This window comes from Acomys minous, assembly GCF_964271855.1.
Source record: "Acomys minous genome assembly, chromosome: 14".
In the NCBI taxonomy this organism is placed as follows: domain Eukaryota; kingdom Metazoa; phylum Chordata; class Mammalia; order Rodentia; family Muridae; genus Acomys; species Acomys minous.
Window position 1 is genome coordinate 41,056,612 of NC_140496.1, and position 21,067 is coordinate 41,077,678.

Consider the following 21,067-nt stretch of genomic DNA (forward strand, 5'->3'; position numbering starts at 1 on the left):
CTCCTCCTGCTGTTCCTAAAGGGAAGATTGGTTGAGCTGGGGTTGCCCCTTCGGCCCCCCCCCCCCCGTTGTTGAAAGAATTTGAGGGAACCTCTGAAGGAATAAAGATACAAGCCTCAGCAGGGCCCACTAGAACGGACGGGGTCAAGAGTCTTGTAAGCGCCAATGAGATCTACTTCTTTGGCCTCCCTTGACTCTCTGCGGCAGGGAGAGTGGCTGCTTCTCTCCTTCCTGGTGGGGAGGTAGGACCTGGGTTGTGTGGGCTCTGGGACCTAAGTATGTACACTTCTGTGAGGACCCAGGAGTCAGTGGCACATTGGGAAGCGGCCCCAGTCTCCACCTATCAGCACAACGTCTCTCAACAAAGCAAGAGACGACCCAGCCTATGCTCAGACTTCCTGGCACTGGGGAAGCTCACTTGTTCACAGCCAGTTCCTTTTTGCGCTGTGTTGATCTAAAATGGATGGAAGCTTGCCTCTCTTTAACTTCTGATTTATTCCTCGGGAACCTCTCAGAGAAACTAGAACCCATCTTCCATGAAACAGGAAGGGAAACGTCTCCATGACTAGGGGAGGGGTCGAGTGGCACAGGGGCTAAGCCAGTGGCTTCTAGATTGTGGGGGTTCACCCACTTTGTCCCAGTCACATGTTCACCATTTTGCCTCGGACAAAGAAACTGATTTAACTGGAACTTGTTCTATTCATCTACGAAATGGCAAGGGCAAGAGAAGGGGGTGTGCCCAGTAGTCAGGCCTGAGTCCTCAAGGCCCATCACAGCGACAGCTGGCTCAGCACAGTGCCTGGAAGCCACCTACTATTTCTAGAACCGCCCTTGTTAATATTATCATCTCTTTTCCAAGTCTAACTCGAGGGCCCTTCCACCATTCCCAAAGGTTTAAAAATAGTAGGGCATCATGGGACACTTTCCCTGCACAGCCACACTGCCACCATCCCGCGATCATCAGCCCTACAAATCCCCTCTCTTGATAATGTTGGATCCTCATGTCACCACTACCATCTACCATTATTGACCAGAAACACACATTGTGTGGCATCAGCTTAAATGCCTGTAGAGACTCAGTGCCACAAACTCTAATTGGATTGCTCAACGCTATCACAGTCCCAAAGTTCCATGTGAAAGTAGAATTTCCACTCTTTGTGGTAAAAAAAAAAAAGGAGTTCTGTCCTCATAAAGCCTGAATTCTTGCATGGTTATAATCATGTGACTGAGTCACGGCTACTTCTTTAAAGTGGGGTTATACCAGGGCCTCCACCCCAGGGGCCTAGGGTTACTCTGCTCCCAGGGACTGACTAAGGAGATATGGACCCATTTGGCACACCTAGTGGAAGGGGGCCTCTTGTTGTTCACCCATTCTTCAGGCACCTTGCTGTAGTTGACTGCGGGGGGGCAGTGGGGGGGGCGTGAGGCAAGTGTAGCCTGTACCCTCCAGTTCTCAGCAGGACTCACTACTACGTGTTCCCTAAATGTCCTGCCTCGCCCTTGAGCAAGTGTCCCACCTAGAGACCCTCAACTGCACGTGTGGGCTTACAGGGTGTGTACAAGACATCTGTCGACCCCTTGTCCCCATGTGGACTAAGGCTCAGGCAGTAAGAGGGTGGCATTTGGGAGAGGCCCTGGAGTGTGGCTTCTAATGGTCCTCTGGTTATTTTTGTTCCAGATGCAGCTGCAGAAGGGGGTCGTGGCGGTCAATGGACCTTTGGCTTACGTTTCTCAGCAAGCATGGATCTTCCACGGCAACGTGAGGGAGAACATACTATTTGGAGAGAAGTACGACCCCCAAAGGTATTACTAGCTTGGGGCACACCCAGCTCGTCCGTTGCCAGTTGGTCCACCCTGTTCCAGCTCGGGTGCCGCCGGGAATCGTTACTAAGCAGGAAGATTTCTTTAATGAGTTTTGATGAAACATTCATGGGTCCGCCCAGGGGCTGGCATTTCTTTTTCTGACCCAGGAGTCCAGTCGAGGCACGTTCTGTAGACATGTGACCACATGGCATGCTGAGAAGAGGGCGTGGTCGTCGTCAACCGCTTTCTTCCCAGGGCAGAGTGCCATCTGCTCTGAGGTTCCCTGTAACAGGGCACATGTCGTCCTGACTGGTGAAAAATGAGTCTTGCCATTTTTGATGTAGGCTACATAATTAAAACTTTGCTTGAGACCACGAGCAGAAGGCACGCAATTAGTCAGTCCTGACACTATGAATTCGTGTGGCCACTGTCAGGATATATTGTTGTTAGTGTCCTCAAATGATCTAAGCTAACTCCCGGTTGTAAATCTTCGCTATGTGTTGGGTCATTATCTTCAAGCTCTGGAAAGCCATGACGTCTTGTTAGGTGAGTCCCATCACTGCTCCTTTAGGGAGACCCAGGTGTTATGTCCCCTTTCACTGATGAAGTAGCTGAAACTCAGAGGGATGAGCTAGCTGCCCACAAGGCTTGAGTCTGAGAGCTGTTGCCCTGGTCTCGAGCATCACTTGTTTCCACTGGGGCTGTCTAACAGCAGGGTCACCCCAAACCAGTTGCAGTTTAGACTTCTTTTGTTATCTGACCCCACAGACTCTGTATCCTATGGGCTGGTGTTGACCAGCAAATATATTCCTAGCAGGAAGTCTGTGGCCTTCCCTCTTCTTTCCCTGGCTGTGATGTCCTTAGCAGAAGGCTTACGTGTGACAGGAAGTTCTGATTGGTGGTGGGAGGAGTCCTTGGCATGAGCCAAACTGCTTTGCTCAGCATCTCGTGGCCACAGCCCCCTTTTGCCTACGTCTACGCCATCCCTGCCCGGAGTGACTTTTCTTTTCCACAGAAGCAGGCTGGAAGGACAGCTACTTAATTTACCCATAAGGAGGTGAGGGTAGCAAATATTAACCAAGTGCATGCCATCTGCAGGGCACCATGAGGAACGCGGATATTGCTCCCAGTGTGCTTGCACTAGTTACTTTAGCACCGTGTGACAGATTGACTGACGGAAGCAATGTAACGGAGGAATGACTGGCTTTGGCTCAGGGTTTCAGAGAGTTTCGGTCCACCATGGCAAGGAAGGCCTTGTGGAACAGCTCTGTTCGTGGCTGTGGGAATATACGGCAAAGGCTGTTATGAGTTAATACTGTAGCTACCAACCCATCCTTAGTGGCATGCAGCTTGCCAAGTGGAGCAAAAGTGTCCGGCTCAGTGTTGGGGTACAGTAGCTGCTTGGATGGGCCACAGATGAGAGTGCCATTAGGAAAATCAGCTGTTCAGACCAGTGGCCAGATTCTGAGGCTATGTACGGGTCACTGTGGTGCCTCGGGGACAGTTCTGTCCACTGTGACTATGTCTGGGGTTGAGATACAGAGGAAGTGGAGACAGTGGAATGTCAGCTTCTCTCTTCCTATGCCCACCAGATTGTGTGGTGCCAGAGTCCCCATGGAATGGGCTTCCACGTGGGGGGGGTGGCAGGGGGAGGCGGGGGCAGGTGAAGTTGTGCCCAGTAAGACAAGGGATTTGCCCGGCAGCTTGGCTGGGCAGAGCTAGCTAAGTCCTCACAAGTCTGAACTCCAAGGCTTGAGAATGGTAAAATCAAGGAACAAAACATCCCAGAAACCCCAGAGCTAGGGTCCGTTTCCCACTTCCCTCTTTCCCCTGCAGTGACATTGTCGGGGCCTGTCTTATTTTCTCTAGGACTGTCAGGATGATGGACCGACAGAGTAGCTTATGGCGCAGGAGTTTAGCAGAGGTCGCGGTACACATTTGTAATCATGTAGCTGTCCATCACATACAGCCTCTCAACACACTCGTGGCCTTCGTTCAGCCCTGTGTCCCCCTAGACACCATCTTCAATAGCTTCAGCCCGCATCTCAATTCCCTTCCCTGACTCAGAGCAACAAGAGCAGTTGACACCCCCAGGATTTCGTAGTCACTGGTGGTTTTTTTTTTCCCCCTGCATGACAGGAAAAAGGGGAGGGACTAACTCTGAGTCAAGGACTGACACCAGAGGTCAAGGAGACATTGCCTTTGGGACGAGGCAACATGCCTGGGAGCCTTGAGCTTGGCAGCAGCAAGATCCTTGCTTTGTCCCAGCAACGACAATGCTTCCTTCGGGAACAGCCTGGGCAGCAGTGCCATTTACTGGTCTTACTATTCTGACCTCTATGCCCACAGGTACCAACACACAGTTCACGTCTGTGGTCTCCAGAAGGACTTGAACAGCCTGCCTTACGGAGACCTGACTGAGGTGAGCAGAGCTGAGCCCCATTTCCCCAGCTTGACCCTCGATCTACACCCATGTGTTTCAGAGGCAGAAAGTCCCAAGGAAATTCGGGCAGAATCCAGCTTTCGGCTATCATATATTCTTCTTTGGGGTCCCCCAAGTGGAGGTGGGCCCAAGCCTGTTTGCGTTTGACTCATGGTTGCTTCCACAGCCCGCTCCCAACCGTTTCATCCTCTCAAGAAGGGTTACTGAACAACCGTTCCCTAACCTCAAGACCCAGTTCTACCCTCCAAACAGTGCTCCAGAGTACTCTATCTGGTTGGGAGTCCCAGGGCTTCTCTGTGTTCCCTGGCTCCGTGCAGTTCAGGAATGTTGAGTCACCTTCAGACCTGGCCCCTGGGCTGCTTGTCTAAAGTGCTGGCTTGGCCCTGGGTTGAGCTCAATGACCCAGAACCGTTGTGCCGCCCTCCTCTCTCTCTCCCCAGCACACCATGCCTCTTGGCTAAGCTTTCCCACCGTGCCAGCTCAGAGAAACAGGTCCTTTAGTTCCTTACTCTGCCTATTAGGAGCGGCTGGCCTGTCTGAATGCACAGGTGGCTCTGGCTTTTTCCCTTCCAACTTGTATCTCTGCACCCCGGCCAGCCAGCCAAGGTGTCCAGCCACCTCCTAGACTTTTAGGAGCTAGCCCAGCTCCACCGAGGAAGACTTTGGAGTCCCACGGTCAGCAGCACTTTGTCACCAAGTGCTGCAATTAATGCTTCGTGGTTAGCACTCGGCCAGTGTGTCAAGGAGGACTGTTTTTGCTTCTCTGGTGGCCCCTGCTAAACTGAGAGCCTGATTCACATGCCATGTCTCTTGCTCAGCTCCCAGATTCCAGCACCCGGCTCATGGTAGCTGGGCGCCTGAGTACAGCGGGAGTCACTCTGTGCTTAGGAGGATGGGATTCTCAGCGAACCATAACCTAGGCGTTTGCATCTTTCAGCGAATGTTTACTGAGCATCTAATCCTTGCCTCAAATCTGGGTCTTTGGGATTTGATGGTGAGCAAGAGGGCAGGTGCCTTGTCTTCATGGTACACACACAGTTGTATACAAGGAAGTGAACAGAGGGGTCCCTGATACACCTCCCAGGCACTTCCCCTGCCTTCTCATTTTCTATTCTTCCAAAGTTCCCTGCTACAAACAAACCAACCCCCAACCAACCAACCAACCAAAAATAACCTTTGTGCTATCAGTCAATATATCCTGTGCTTTGGTGAAGTGAGGAAGATGGAGTTCTCCCAGTCAGCACTCTAGTGTGAGTGATGGAGGAGCTCGTATGCAGCGAGAACCAGCCTGTGTGTGTCCTCCCAAGTCCTGAGGAGCATTAGGAAGGAAGCTCCTGGTATGCAGAAACTATGGGATAGCGGGTGGACTTAATGATGGGCAGTGCCCTTATCCCTGCCTGCAGATTGGGGAGCGTGGTGTCAACCTCTCCGGGGGACAGAGGCAGAGGATCAGCCTGGCCCGTGCCGTGTACGCCAACCGTCAACTGTACCTGCTGGACGACCCACTCTCGGCTGTGGACGCCCACGTGGGGAAGCACGTCTTTGAGGAGTGCATCAAGAAAACACTCAAGGGGAAGACTGTTGTCCTGGTTACCCACCAGTTGCAGGTGACGGGGACATAGGCATGATCTGTGAGGTCTTAGGATGAGTGCAGCACCTGATGTTCAGAGAGAACTCCTATTCTGCCTAAATCCGCCTTCCCCACTCGAAGCTGGCTTTACCTGGACAGGGGTATTACCTGGATGGCTTCCTGGTATTGCTACCCGCTTCTCCCTGTGTATGGCTTCCATTGGCTTGGTCTTTGGGGTCAGTGGGGACACGGCATCCCCCTCTTCCCTGCCCCACCACAGAAGATTCTCCAGGATCAGTTGGCTCTGAGATCTGGGCCATCGGTGCCAAGGAAATGGGGAGCCAGGCAATGACAATTCAGGTTGTACCCTTCTCCAATGGGGACTTGATGGGCCTAAGGCCAAGGGCTCCTTGTCTGAGGATCGTGGAAGCTCTGCTCTCTTTCCTCACCCAGAAAGTAATGGACACCTGTGATGAGGGGTCCAGTCTCCCCAGTCTTAGCCCAATCCAGGAAAGGCTCTGGAAACCAGGACTAGTGGTCAGCGCTGAGGCTTCCAGGCCCTTCTGCCATCTTAGCTCCTGTTCCCAATTGAGGAATAGTTTCCTTCTGGCTTAGAAGGATGAATCTGGCTGAAGAAAGGGGTGGGCTTATGCTAAAACCGGAGAGTTTGGCTGCATGGTCACAGACTTTGTTGCTTCTGTCCCTCATACAGGTTATAACTACTTGGTGACAATCTAGGACCCTTTCTCTACCCAGGATAATCCAAGGTTCCCCTCTCATGCTGTCTCTCTCAAGATATACTGTGGTGTGTGTGTGTGTGTGTGTGTGTGTGTGTGTGTGTGTGTGTGTGTGGTGTGTGTATATATATGTGTGTGTTTGTGTGCACGTGTGTATATGTGTGAGTATGTGTATGTGTGTGTACACACACTTCAATGCAGAAAGCATCCCACAGGCATTGGGAAGTGGCCCATTGGGACAGCGGTGCAGAAAGCCCTGTCTCCTTGTCTAGCTGCCTGATCTTGAGGCAGGAGGCAGATCTCATTGCTTTTCGGTGACAGGGAAGTTGAGCTGGAGAAGATGGCAGGGTTGACGCAGCAAGTAAGGTCGCCATAGCTATAGAACTGCACAGCCAGCATGCCGGGAACCTTCTGGCTGAGGCCCGGAGGACCACTCCAAAGAGAGAAGGCCTTTCCAACGACTCAGGAATCCCGGCTTCCCCTGGGCCTCCCAAGAATAAGCTTGAAGCACTCAAATTTTTTGCACGTGTGGGTGTCTGGTTTCTTCATCAGGTGTATCAGCGCTCCAGAAGTAATGACTCAGGCTAGTTGGACAGAAACTCCTAGGCCCTCTGCAGACCAGGGCTGAGGTAGAGGAGAAGACTGTCTGGGTTCAGTCTGGAATCCCATGTTTTGCCTAGAAATGGTCTGTGGCCTAGCCAGAGTCCCAAGGGCGGTGACCGTAGCTCTGGCCTGTGAGAGCCTGGCAAGAGCCTTCCCTGGGCAGGTTGTCTTCCTGAAGGGTCCTGGGTCCTAGAGAATGATGCCTTGGTCCTGACAGGTGTGAGACCTATCCCTCCAGGATGCCTCATGCAGGATAAATCCTAAGCCACACTCCAGGCCCATCTTTGGTCCTCACTAGTCAGTAGTATGACCTTAGGGCAAGCTGGTGCTTTCCCAGGTTTTTCAGCAGTATACTTTCCCAAGGTCATTTTGCTCCTTGGGAAAATGAAGAAAGCCACCAGGTGGCACCATAATCTTGATGCACTTTTCATCCCGTCCTTTGTGGGGGAGGGGAGGACTCAGCCTCAAATTGCAGCCAGGGGCTTTCCAGAACATTGCTTAGCTGCTTTGACCCCAGATGCTTTGCAGTGGATGGTCCAGTCACTCTTCTGTTTACTCACGGAAACAAAGCAAAGCCGGCATTCAGCTGCTGGATCGACCCAGGGCTCAGTTTCCTAAGTGTTTGCAGAGCGAGGCTACACAAAGCTGCCCTGGTGTCACTGGGGTGAACCAAGACCTTTGCTGGCCAGAGGGGTCTTTTACTTGGGCCCTTTCATGTCTCGGCTGTGGACCCACACACTGGCAGAAACGCCTGTAGATGGAAGTGAGCCCCCTGTGCTTTCCCTCCTCATGTGGAAAAAGAATGGCTTAACCGAGCTGCCAGCTTTCTTGAGCTGGCAGCTGCAGGAGGCCGAGAGGTAAGATGTGAGATCAGGCTGAGAAACATTAGAGGATGACGCGTGAGGTCCACGTTTGCCTTTTGGAGGGAAAGGTTCTGTCGGAAGGTGTCTCCACTGTGCACTAAGAGCCAGGCTCCTGCTAGGGCTACCTGGGAGAATCCCAGCAAAGGTCCCTCTGGCCAGCAAGCCCCCCCAGTGACACCCAGTAGCTTTGTGTAGCCTCATGGCAAACACTTGCAAAGCTGAGCCCTTGGCTGCTGGCCTCATTTTGTCATGGATAGGGGAGACAAAGGGGATAGAACTACCCAAGCTGCTAGAACTGTGCCAGGCTGAAGCATTTGGGCCCCACCTACCCCATCGGGTGGACAACCATCAGTGGCAGCCACTGCTTTCAGGATTCAAATCAAGTTTAGCCAAGTGGGATTTGGCCTTGAACAGAGTGGAAGTGCAACACGGGGACTCTGGCTTTTTTTAGGTAGAGCTGTTCCCAGTCTTAGGGCATCTCGCCTGCCTGTAGGAGGGGACCATCTGCCCTTTGATGGGTGGACCTAACTGAGGAGAGCTCTTTCTTCTTCCAAAATAAAAGCGAGTCCCTCTTAGAATTCTTTAATCACAGGATTGACGTGGACTTGAAGGAGTCAGAAAAGCAGGAGTGCTCTGAGTAAAGTGGGGCTTGTCATATTGCTTACCTACTTATTATAATGCTAAGGCTGGTGAGGATGGGGCCCCCGTGATTTGGTTTCTACCCCCTGGGCTCAACGGGAGTAGGCCTTCTGACAGGCAGGACTGAACCATGGCCTTAATAATAGTCAATCAGATTTCTTAGTAGGGTAACTCATTCATAGGGAAGAAGCAAAGGAGCTTTCGATTGCTTCACTGTGGCAGCCAGACTCCAGCCTCTATACTCAAGAGGCTGGGGACAAGCTCAGTGTCTCTCAACTGGGGTCCCCCTGAGGCACTTGGCATCACTTGCCAACATTTTTGCTTAGCACAACTAGGGAAAGGAATTCTACTGGTGATGGAGACCAGAGAGACTGGGAAATAGCTTACAATGCATAGCACAGGCCCTGAAGATGTGCAACCATCTGCCCCCTAATGCTAACAGTGCCAGGCCTGAAAACCCTAGTAAGCCTGCACTTGGGACCGGAGGCTAGGAGTTTGGCAGATGGGATTTGGGTGTGCGGCCTTTCTGTTCTCACTGAGGCAGTGTCATCGTGGGTCACTGTACTGTCTCTGCAGTTCCTGGAGTCCTGTGATGAGGTCATTTTGTTAGAAGACGGAGAGATTTGTGAAAAGGGCACCCACAAGGAGTTGATGGAAGAGAGGGGGCGCTATGCAAAGCTGATTCACAACCTCCGAGGGCTGCAATTCAAGGTAACCCTGAGCCTGCCGGGTGAGTGGGCTTAAGAGCCTTGCCACGCGGCTTTCCGCCTGGGAGAAGGAAGTCGGCTCGCTTTCAGAAGTAATTTCCTTTTATCTCCAGGATCCAGAGCGCATTTACAATGTGGCCATGGTGGAGACCCTGAAGGAGAGCCCAGCTCACAGGGATGAAGATGCTGGTACAGTCAGATGATCGTCCCCTCCCTCACTGCCCCTGGATCCCGAGTGGACATGGACCTTTTTGTTTATTATACAATTTCTCATCCTAGTCTTGGCTTCGGGAGATGAGAAAGATGAAGGAAAAGAACCTGAAGCAGAAGACTTTGTAGACACAAAAGGTATTTACCAATTTCTCCCTTGGTTGTATAACCCTGGAGTGCATGCTGGGCATCCGTTGCCCAGATAGAAAAGTGGGAATACAACGGAGCTGGGGTTGTGGTATGTTGTAGCGTGCTCTTGTGTTGGGTGCTGCCAGCTGTCAACTTGATCAGGTTGGGGAGCCCCTTGAAGATCAGTAAGCCTCACCTGGGTTCTCTCTGAGGACGTTTCCAGAGACAGTTGCCTACAAGGAAGATCCACCCTAAGTGAGGGCAGCCACCACCCCCCTAGGCTGAGGACCCAGATGGGATAAAAGGGCGAAAAGCAAGCATGAATTAGTGCATTCATTCTTGCTTTCTGTTTCAAGGCCACGATGAGCAAGAAATTGTCTGCTCTTTTATTTAATTAATTGATTGATATTATAATACAATTACATCATTTCCCGCTTCCCTTTCCTCCTTTCAAAGCTCCTAAGTACCCCCACCCTTGCTCTCTTTCAAATTCATGACTTCTTTTTCTTTACTTGTTGTTGTTGTGCTTATGTGAGCATTCCTAAATATAAAAATACAATCTGCTCAACCCATATAATGTTACTTGTGTGCCCGTATTTTCAGGGCCATTTGGTATGGGACTAACCAACTGGTGTGTTCTTGCCTGGGAAGACTATTTCTCCTGCTGTCAGGGTCAGGAGTCCTTCATTGCCTGTGGCGCTTTGTGTAGAGTTGAGGTCCAGTGAGCTTCCCCTGCCATGTTGGTGTCATCCTTGTTCGGGTCATAAAACTGGACACTCATAACCTTAGTCTACAAAGCGGGGAAAGAATAGAATCAACTTCAGAGTCTCGCAAAGGTTAAGTGTGGAAATTGTCCACGAGCTGATTAGCAAAAGTGCCTGAAACATAGTGACTTTTGGAAGTCGGGTGTGGATGATTTCCATGTGCCACTTTGATCTCTTCCCTCCTGAGAGGTCAAAGCAGCCTGTGGACTTGACGTAGAGGCGAGGGAGAGCCCGGGCACCCCCACTCTGCAGAGAGAGCACTGGGAAAATGTAACGAGGCAGCAGAGGGACCAAGGCTGGATCAAGTTATGTATCCATTCGACAAATAAGCTCTAAACCTTGTGTTGGGTACCAAGTCCTGAGACAGGCTGGAAGAGAAGAGATGCTGTGTTCCCAGCTCTGATTGTCTAGGCTGGGAGAGGTCACAGACAAATAGGTAGCTGTGATAAACTGGGATAAAGGTAATGGGGAGTTGGCATCGGAGTAACAGATAGGCTATGTGTGTGGGCTACACAGTGGGGCAATCTCTGCCAGCCAGTCCTTCAGGGATGGGTAGGAGTTTCCTGGGGGTAACACGGTGAGATGGGAAAGGGTGGAGGGCTTGAGGGGGAAGTTATGAGAACATTCCGGGGAAGAGGAAGGAGAGATGAGACTGGCCAGGGCCAGCTGTCGAGGCTACCTCTTTTCCTTAGGCCGTTGCTGCCCATTCCTTGACCCAAGGACACAAACTCTGTCCCTCAGCCTGTTTAGGGAACCCAAGTCCTCAAAGTGCCCACAGTGGGGTAGCTTTCTGCTAGAGTTCTGCTCCTCACTAATATGTGGCAAGAAACACACATGCACGCACAAACACACACACACACACACACACACACACACACACACATGCACACACACACACACACAAATACACACACACATTTTGGCTAGGTGTGGTGGAACTAGCCTGTAATCCCAGAATGAGGGAGACAGAGGCACTAAGATCATGAGTGTGTGGTTTGCCAGGGCGGCCGTAGCATGTACCGTTCTGGAAACAAAGCAAGAAAACGAATAACCAAAAGCCAAGAGTACACAGCTGTACCCTGAAGCCGCCATTCGTCTTTCAAGCTCTCCATCATTTTGTATACCAGTAGAGAGAGAGAGAGAGAGAGAGAGAGAGAGAGAGAGAGAGAGAGGAAAAAAACAAGCCCCTGCCAACCACACAGTAGCGCTTATCAAGTGGGATGCACATCTGGATTTTAGAATGTTGAAATGTGAAGAAAAAAAAGTCTTGAGTCACCAGAATCTGGCACTGCTGCTATCGCTTGTGACATAAGCACATTTGGAAAGCCAACTTATCTTTATGGCCTGTAAGTCTTCCTGGGCCAAAGAGAAACACACCAAGATGCCTCTTGCATGCTTTGAGTGTGTGTGTGTGTGTGTGTGTGTGTGTGTGTGTGTGTGTGTGTACACTCCAGACTGCTCAGCATCCGACATCCTATGAGGGAGAGAGAGAACACTATTCCTTATGTGCTCAACACCCGCCCATCTGTGGACAAGAAAGTGGACTGTGAAACGTCACTGGAGACAGACCCTGACTCAAGGATAGCTGCCGGGCTAAGGAGCATTCTGCATGGTGCTGCAAGGGCAGAGCATGCACTGAAGGCTGTGCTACCCTCCTCGCTGGTCACTCTCCTGGATCGGCTGGCTGGCAGGGTGAAGGGATTGTTGCCGTTTGTGTCCTGGGTTCCTTTCATAGGCTGCCTTTCCCTCGTTTTGCAGCCTGAGGAGGGAATGGAACATTCCAAAGACACTTGCAGGCTCCCAGGCAGAGCGTGATAGGGCTTTGTCCATCAGGCGTCTGTGAGGTACAAAAGAGACCATGCACAAAGTTCCCCCATCCACCTGTCCCCTCACAGCAGTGCATCAGCCCAACTTGAGGATGTGAATGCTCAATGTATTGTCACTTGTGTCTGTCTCCTGCTTGACGTTCAGTTCTGGGAGCCAACACAACCCCAAATCCCAGGCTAGGCACTCAGCGAACACTGTAGAGTCCTCGAAAGACTCCAAGCCACGTGCCTCACGGGGCTGTCAGGAGCACCAACTACTATAAACTGAGCAAGGCATATTAGAAAATTGGAAGCATGTGGAAAACAGGATAAGTGCCCTTAGCAGTGGAGGGGAGGGCACAAAGGGGGACATGCTGGCCTCACTGTATGCCCACATTTAGCCATAAGGCTCATGGCCTTGCATTTGTCTCCGTAGCTCCTGAGCACCAGCTTGTCCAGATTGAATCTCCCCAAGAAGGAATCGTGACCTGGAAAACATATCACACGTATATTAAGGCTTCTGGAGGTTTGGTATAAAACATCAGGTTTCTTGATTTAATTTGCATTTAAAAAATCTGTTTTTAAACTGTTGGGTTCACATTTTTATGATTCCTTCACCAATTACTCCTTTTATGCTTATGCTAGGCTGCTTATCGGTGCTTTTATTTTCCCCTAAAACCTAGAGTCTGATAATACAGCCCTTTAAATGGAGGCATTTTTTATCTCCATTAAAGCTGCCAGGTTCTGTTTTATTGGAGCTGAGTGGGCAGCAGCCAGACACCATTGATGGTTCTTACACACACACACACACACACACACACACACACACACACACACACACACAGACACACACACACACACACACACACACACACACACTGATTGCTGAGCATAGTTGCAGTCAGCTCATCTGCGTGTACAAGTCTCTTCAATAAGATTGGGGATTTAGATTCTTTTTTTTAGAGATATGTGTAGCCTAGGCTGGCCTCAAACTCACCATCTGCCTACCCACGCATTCCCAGGCCTGGAACAGCCCACTTGTCCTATCACACTGGATTCTCGCCTCCCTTTTAGTAGGTACCGAGTTGCTTCTATTAAATAGAGCACTGAACATGCACAGCAACACATATCTGCAACCCCAGCCTTGGGGGAAGCTGAGGCAGGAGGACCATGATTTTAAAGGCGATCTCAGATATATAGTTTGAGGTTAGCCTGGGCTATATAACAAGACCCTGTCTCAAACAGACAAACAAACATGTTTTGCTCTTTTTTTTTTTTTTGAATTTTCATTTTGTTTGGTTTTAAGATAGTGAGGTTTTTTCTAACATGCTGACCTTTTGTTTCTACTTACAACAAAATGGAGCAGGTGTCCTTACTGGGATGCAGGGGCTCAATGTCAAGACACCTTGAGTCAACCTAGCGCATGAATCCTTTGGATAGGGATCTTTTCTCCTCGGGCTTTGACTTTTCCCCACATCCCAAGGGTGAGGCCCAGGGTAGCCCCTGGCTCTCACATCTGCACGATGTTGTTTCTCTGGCAGGGTACCTGGTGTCCTTCCTGGTGCTGTGTCTCTTCTTCCTAATGATGGGCAGCTCTGCCTTCAGCACCTGGTGGCTGGGGCTCTGGTTAGACAGGGGATCCCAGGTGAGTGTCCTTTGACAGTGCCGAGTCAACTGTATCTCAGAACAAAGCTAATCAGAGCTTACTACATAAAGAGTGATACCCAGTGTGTTCCCTTTGTCCCCTTGCTCCTTGTGGAGACATTGAGGCCCGTTTCTTGGCCATATAACTCAAGTTCTTGAGGTCCTTACCTGTTTTTTCAGAATAAACAAAGCAACCAGAAGTTTGAATACACAACTTCAGAGTAAAAAGGGTTTGCTGAAAAATGATGGTTCTAGTGTGTATGGTCACACATGTCCAGGACAGGGTAGTGTAAGTCTGAAGTTCCCTCTGAGGAGGGACAGGGAGGGGCCTGGGAAAATGAACTAAGAGCAATGTATCCAAGACTTTGACAAGCACGTGCTGTCTTGTTGTGGACACTGCTTAGGGCAAGATGGTCCTACACGGCTCTACCCTCCAAACTTGCCTTAGCAAGGGGACCTGAAATAGATGCTTTGGAAGTGCTCCAAGGCCACCAGGGGCCTTCCTTCCATTTATCTCGGGGTTTCCATCTTGGCCAGGGTCCCTCCTGGGCAGGCCCAACACACCCCTTTTCCTTTAGCTTGCTAGAATCTTTCCCAGTTGTTGGCCATTGCTTTCAAAGCTTTTCCTGGAGCTCCAGGGAAGGCTGTGTGTGTGTGTGTGTGTGTGTGTGTGTGTGTGTGTGTGTGTGTGTGTGTGTGTGTTCCCTCCTGCTCATCTTCCTTACCGCCTTGTTGCTATGACATCAAAGTAAGGATGCATGGGTGTCGGGAATGGGAGAGGCTGTTTGACACAGTGTCCTGAGGCTGTGTTCTCACATGCACAGGGCAGTGAGACGCCTGCTCTGTGCAAATAAATCGAGATCCATTTTCGAATATGTATATTCTAAGTTGTTACACCCCTGTACCCCCCTCAACCCCCCTCCCCCCCACCCCCGCTCATGAAGATTCTGTCCATTTCTAGGAGAACCTCAGCGGTAGGGCCAGTGGAGTCATCCTCTAGACTCCAGGCTTCCTCAATAGGCCACTGACCCTGCAGCCACAGCAGCATGCCCCTGTGATTACTCCCGACCTTTGATGGGCACCAGCCCTAGCATAGCAAGGCCTCCACTGTGAGCTGAGCCCTTCATCAGCTAACCCCATCCCTCCCCCACAGGGATGCTTTTTGCCTCTACAGAAGCTCATCCATCAGCCACCTTGGGTTTACATTTCCCCCATCACTGTAATCAGCAGCGTGGCATTTAGAAGAAACATGTTTGTTTGCTCCCCAAAGGCATCCTTGACTTTTAGCACACAGCCTAGAGAAAAATGAAACTGTCAGTCTCTCGGCAACAGGGGGAGAAGGCCCCTCTCCAGAAATGCTGCTGAAGCTGTGGGCTCTCTCTGGGAGGGATGAAGCCATAGTTTGCTGGGATCCCTCTGAGAGCCCCTTGGGTTTTTTAGGCTCCTTCTTTCTTGCCCTGGGACTTCAGGGCAGGGCAGCAGCATCCCCATAGCTGGTCCTTGGAGACAGGCCAGGTGGGAGGATTGAGGAACTGGACCACTCTATGTAGAGACTTCTGAGCCTCACTAGATGGTGGGCTGCTGCCAGGCAGTTTGGCAGTGGGGAGGACGGTCCCTGATTCTCTATCCTGTCTGGGTTGCCCAAGGGGAGCCAGGCCAGCGTCTTAGAATCCAGAGGCCCCAATTGCTCTTGGATCTTCTTGGCCTAGCATCACTGCTGGTCTCCTGAGGCACACGTAGCTTCCCAGGCAGCTGTCCTATACCTGTTTATCTGTTGTGTTGTCCCCACCATGAGGTGCCTCTCTGTGGAAGAGGCACGAGAAGCTCAGGCTGCCCCTGAGGGGACCTGACTTGATTCTACCTACATGTCATTCTTTTTTGTTTTGTTTTGCTTTTTTCGAGACAGGGTTTCTCTGTGCAGCATTGGCTGTCCTAGACTCACTTTGTAGACCAAGCTGGCCTCAAACTCACAGCGATCCGCCTGCCTCTGCCTTCTGAGTGCTGGGATTAAAGGCGTGCGCCACCACGCCCGGCCTCTACATGAGTCATTCTTGATTTGAATTTAAATATGATTGTGTTACAATTTGTTTGTTCCTATGTATGTATGTATGTATGTATGTACCCATGTGTGAGTGTGTAAAGACTGGAGGTTGAATTTTTTAGTGTCTTCCCTTACTACCCTCTATCTTAATTTTTGAGGTAGTATTTCTCACCGAATCTAGAACTTATTGTTTTGTGCAGGGTGGTCAGCCACCAAGCCCCAGAGATCTGACCTGTCTTTCTCCAAATCCTGATACTGGGGTTACAGGCCTGTGCCTTGCTTTTACGTGGCAGTTAGGGGTCTGAACTCATGTCCTCACGCTTGTGTGACAAATACTTTGTCCACTGAGCCATCTCCAGCCCCATCTGACTCATTTTAAACAGCCACGCGCCTCTGTTTTAGTTTCTGCTCTTTAGGAAGATTATCTGAAATACCCCTCCTCCTCCCGATAGCACATCAGGTCCTTGATACTTTTTTTTTTCGTGTGCTGCAGTCCACCTGTGCATCCCAGAGCAATAAGACGGCCTGCACTGTGGACCAGACCCTGCGAGACACCGAGCACCACATGTACCAGTTGGTTTACATAGCAAGCATGGTGTCCGTGCTGGCATTTGGCATCATCAAAGGCTTTACCTTCACCAAAACTACACTGATGGCATCCTCCTCGCTCCACAACAGAGTGTTCAACAAGGTGGGGTACCTCAGTGGGCTGCAGGCTGGTCCACAGCAGCAAGCAGGCCCCTCCACTGTGCCGAACGTTATGCTGGGCTCTGGGGGACAGACCAGTTCTCCTGGAGTCTGCCATCTAGTTTCTGAGGCGTCTGCCGCTTGTTGGAGTGCCATATAAGAAGGGCAATTTCAGAGAGCAATAGGGGTACATCGTGGACTCTGGGGTCACAGGGATGGCTAGGAAGATGTATGTCTGGGGTCTAAGAGCCCCAGCTAAGCGGCAGCCTGGAGAGAGCCTGTTGCTTTCTATTGCGGAGGTGGGCAGCAGTGGTTGGCTGTGAGGGACCTTACCAGAACACACAGGTATGCTCCACACTTCGTGGAGTAGACAGACAAGTAGACTTGACATTTTACTGCTGTGGCTCAAAATCCCTCCCTCCCTCTGAGAATACCAGGCTCCCCTGTTCCAGGAGGCACCTGAGATTTGCAGAGGAGGCCCCCCCCTCCCCATACACATAGGCGGGACCTCTCCCGCGTTCACTCGTGGTGGTGGTCTAAGAATGGGGTGAACCACACTCATTTTCCAAAGATCCCCTGATCCCCTGGCCTAAGCTTTGGACAAATTGCTCTGGTCCCCAGCTCTCACCTTCCTGCCCTGCAGGGAGTGCAGCGGAACACCCACTGACTGAGGCTCATTGTGTCTCTATCCTCAGATCGTCAGGGGCCCAATGAGCTTCTTTGACACAACCCCCACAGGCCGGCTAATGAACCGTTTTTCGAAAGATATGGATGAGCTGGACGTGCGGCTGCCGTTCCACGCCGAGAACTTTCTGCAGCAGTTTTTTATGGTGGTGTTTATTCTGGTGATTATGGCTGCCGTGTTTCCTGTTGTCCTTCTGGTTCTGGCTGGCCTGGCTGTAATCTTCCTCATTCTTTTACGGTAGGACTACACACAACTTAAAAGGAGGGGAATTCCCAACTCTCACACCCCCAGACACACCCCAGAAAGACACACACACACACACACACACACAGACATACACACATACATACACGCACGTACACATACACACACTGAGACACACACATACACACACACTGAGACACACATATACACACACTGAGACACACACACATACACACACTGAGACACATACATACACATACACACACACACTGAGACACACACACACTGAGACACACACACACTGAGACACACACACTGAGACACACACACACACACACACACACACACACACACACACACACACAGAGTCGGGTGGGGAGAGACTAGGAATGAACGTGTGGAACAGCTGGGAGGCAGGTGATGTTGAGTGCCTGCTTTCTTCTCTGCTGGGAGAAGCCTAGATTGTTGGCACTTGTTACACACCAGGTGCTGTGGTAAAAGCCTTGTGTACGTCTGGCTTTTTGGCCCCAGAACAACGCTGGGAGGTGGGTAAGTTGTTAGGATGTTCTGGAAACTCGTAAGCTGGGTTGCCATCTGTTTGTTGCTGCACTCCTAACCACTGGGCCCCGAGGACACCCATCTTCAGTCACTTTGAATTTTGAGGAAACAGCTTATTGATGTGTAGAGGAGGGGACGGGGACAGCTCCTGCATTTGTACACACCCCTCGTGAGGGACCCTGGAAGCTACAAGCCTCCCATCTTCCAGGGGACTGGGTCACCCTGCTTTGTGGCGGGGGCTGTGGGGCAGCAGGATTTCTCATCAGGCACTGTGGGGAGTACTGAGGGGACAAAGAGCTGCGAGTCAGAAAGGTTTGTGCCAGAACTCCAGCTTTGCCGGGAAGCTGGGAAGCTAGTTGGAGGACCTTGAAATGCTGCAAACCTGTTCCTTCTCCCCAAAAGTTCTGAGCCATTGAAATGTATGCCTTGTCTGCGTCAGAGGAGCAGGGAAGATGATTAAGGCGATTAAGTCCTCACCAACTAACGGCAGAATGAAATGGTTGGTAGGCAAACTTGAGAGATTTAGAGTTTGGGTAAGGGCTGATGAGGGACAGACATGAGTGGCCACAGTGAGGACAGGAAAGGGGGTGGATTTGAGGAGCATCTACAAGGCAGTGTCATCAGGGTTTTACAAGGGGGAGACTTTTGGGTGTCGGGGAGATTGGTACAACCAAGGACAACCTAAGGGGGGTTAGGAACCGAGGAGCAGATGTGTCGAGGAAGCTGGTCTGAGAGAATTGGCAGTTGAGCAACCGTAGCTGCAATTTGGTTTCGGGTTCAGACCCATGCACAAAGCCTGAGGCCGAGATAATGGCAGATGTGTGAGGGGTGAGCTGTGGCTGGAGACTGGCACGGACACCCAAAGGGAGTAGGAACTAAGCCTAGTGCCCCGGGACTCAGCAGAGCCAGGCTCTCACAGCTCCTGGAGCCACTGAGACAAGCACGCATTTCCACACTTGCGGGTGTATTGTGATAACGAGTCATAACATTTTTCTGAAAGTCCATCACAAAGATAAAGCACGCCGCAGATGTCAGAACTTGTACTGCATCCCTGGCGCTTCTGTTTGCTTCTGTTACTCCTTTGTTTGGCCATTTGTTGCTGTCTACTCTACTGCTATCGATTGACATAGTAAAAGCTTAGAAGCAATCTGCCTGGCACACCCAATCCTTTGCTATAAAGACAGGAGAGACCAAAGAGCGACCCCTGACCTAATTATCTGTATGTTTACAATGAATTCACTGAGCTCCGAGCTACCGAGCTTTCCTCATTCAGCGTGTTAATTTTAGTTGAGTGTCTGGAGGCGGCTGAATTCCCTCACGATAACCAGCAAACGTGTATGCTCGAGGCCGTAGGGCTCCCATCAGCAGGGCTTTTGGAGCTTCCATGTAAGATGCAAGACAGCACTGTGAGAGGTCAGTTTGGAACTCCGTTCCCGAGGCTGGCAGGATGTTTGTACAAAATTACCCGCACATCGGCAACCAGATCAGATCCCTCTTTCTCTGATGGGTCATCAAAAACCTGGTCGACTTGTGTTCAGGGGCGGCACCCTGTGAAATCATCTGGTCTTCAAGGACTAGAACTGCGTCCTGTGCCTCATGTCATTTTTGCGGCAGGAAGCACTCGGGTCTGAAGGCAAATGAAGCAATGGTGTACTCACACTTCCCAGTAGCCCGCGCCTCACACAGCCAGACAGGGTGTCCTAGAGGGGAAAGGCAGGCTCCTCTCTTCCAGTTATAACGCTAACTTCGACTTCACTGCCACATGGCACGTGTGGTTGGGTTGTCCATGCTGAGGGAGAGTCCTCTGAGACGAGGCTTAGGGACCGACCCTCTCGTTCTTCCTGCAGCATTTTCCACCGAGGAGTCCAGGAACTCAAACAGGTGGAGAGCATCAGCCGGTCCCCTTGGTTCTCTCACATTACCTCGTCCATGCAGGGTCTGGGTGTCATCCACGCCTACAACAAAAAGGATGACTGCATCAGCAAGTGAGTTGATGGGTGGCGCCTGCTCCAGGGTCTCCTCACCTCATGCCCCGGCTTGAACGGGAGGTCCCGGGTTGCTTTGGCACTGAGAGGGGGGAAATGCTGGAGACAGGTAAAGGGCGGGCAGAATCAGGAGCTCTATTTTAAGTATTTGGGGCCCCAAAAGATACATTACTGTGTGACAGAGAGACAGAGGGAGGGAGGGAAGGATGGAGGGAGGGAGGGAGAGAGAGACAGACGGAGGGAGGGAGGGAGGGACGGATGGACGGACAGACGGACAGACAGACACAGAGACAGAGACAGAGACAGAGAGGGAAGGAGGGAGGGAAGGATGAAGAAAGAGAGACAGAGACAAGACAGAGACATAGATACAGAGAAAGGGGAGGAGAGGGAAGAGAAGAAACACACACACCGTGTGCCCTGTGCCGCATGCTCTGTGCTGTGTGCCCTGTGCCATGTGCTATGTGCCCTGTGGCTGTGTGCCCTGTGCCCTGTGCCATGTGCCCTGTGGCTGTGTGCCCTGTGCCCTGTGCCATGGGCCCTGTGCCGTGTGCCCTGTGCCCTGTGCCGTGTGCCCTGTGCCGTGTGCCCTGTGCCCTGTGCCATGTGCCCTGTGCCGTGTGCCCTGTGCCCTGTGCCATGTGCCCTGTGGCTGTGTGCCCTGTGCCGTGTGCCCTGTGCCCTGTGCCGTGTGCCCTGTGCCCTGTGCCCTGTGCTGTGTGCCCTGTGCCCTGTGCCCTGTGCCCTGTGCTGTGTGCCCTGTGCCCTGTGCCATGTGCCCTGTGGCTGTGTGCCCTGTGCCCTGTGCCATGTGCCGTGTGCCCTGTGCCATGTGCCCTGTGCCGTGTGCCCTGTGCCCTGTGCCATGTGCCCTGTGGCTGTGTGCCCTGTGCCCTGTGGCTGTGTGCCCTGTGCCCTGTGCCATGTGCCCTGTGCCGTGTGCCCTGTGCCCTGTGCCATGTGCCCTGTGCCGTGTGCCCTGTGCCCTGTGCC

General features: G+C 51.6%; 1 protein-coding gene and 1 long non-coding RNA gene across 6 annotated transcripts in view; one reads left to right on the forward strand and one right to left on the reverse strand.

The window, feature by feature from the left end:
• Nucleotides 1–21,067, forward strand: part of ABCC12 (ATP binding cassette subfamily C member 12) — a 66,031-nt gene that overhangs the window by 26,507 nt on the left and 18,457 nt on the right. Inside the window, exons 12-22 of one of the 2 annotated variants that reach the window (XM_084757002.1) lie at nucleotides 1,679–1,803; nucleotides 4,153–4,225; nucleotides 5,650–5,853; nucleotides 9,235–9,369; nucleotides 9,479–9,554; nucleotides 9,645–9,713; nucleotides 12,710–12,799; nucleotides 13,815–13,918; nucleotides 16,452–16,649; nucleotides 17,341–17,567; nucleotides 19,940–20,077. In XM_084757002.1, the coding sequence (XP_084613128.1) occupies nucleotides 1,679–1,803; nucleotides 4,153–4,225; nucleotides 5,650–5,853; nucleotides 9,235–9,369; nucleotides 9,479–9,554; nucleotides 9,645–9,713; nucleotides 12,710–12,799; nucleotides 13,815–13,918; nucleotides 16,452–16,649; nucleotides 17,341–17,567; nucleotides 19,940–20,077 (1,439 nt within the window). Of the gene's footprint in view, nucleotides 1–1,678; nucleotides 1,804–4,152; nucleotides 4,226–5,649; nucleotides 5,854–9,234; nucleotides 9,370–9,478; nucleotides 9,555–9,644; nucleotides 9,714–12,709; nucleotides 12,805–13,814; nucleotides 13,919–16,451; nucleotides 16,650–17,340; nucleotides 17,568–19,939; nucleotides 20,078–21,067 lie in introns of those variants that run through there. The other variant, XM_084757003.1, reaches the window with a different exon arrangement.
• The window catches only part of LOC311583425, a 35,601-nt gene continuing 34,451 nt past the window's right edge, over nucleotides 19,918–21,067 (reverse strand). For 3 of the 4 annotated variants that reach the window (XR_014774502.1, XR_014774503.1, XR_014774504.1), the window contains exon 8: nucleotides 19,918–20,047. This is a non-coding gene — a long non-coding RNA (uncharacterized lncRNA). The remainder of the gene's footprint in view (nucleotides 20,048–21,067) is intronic. The other variant, XR_014774505.1, reaches the window with a different exon arrangement.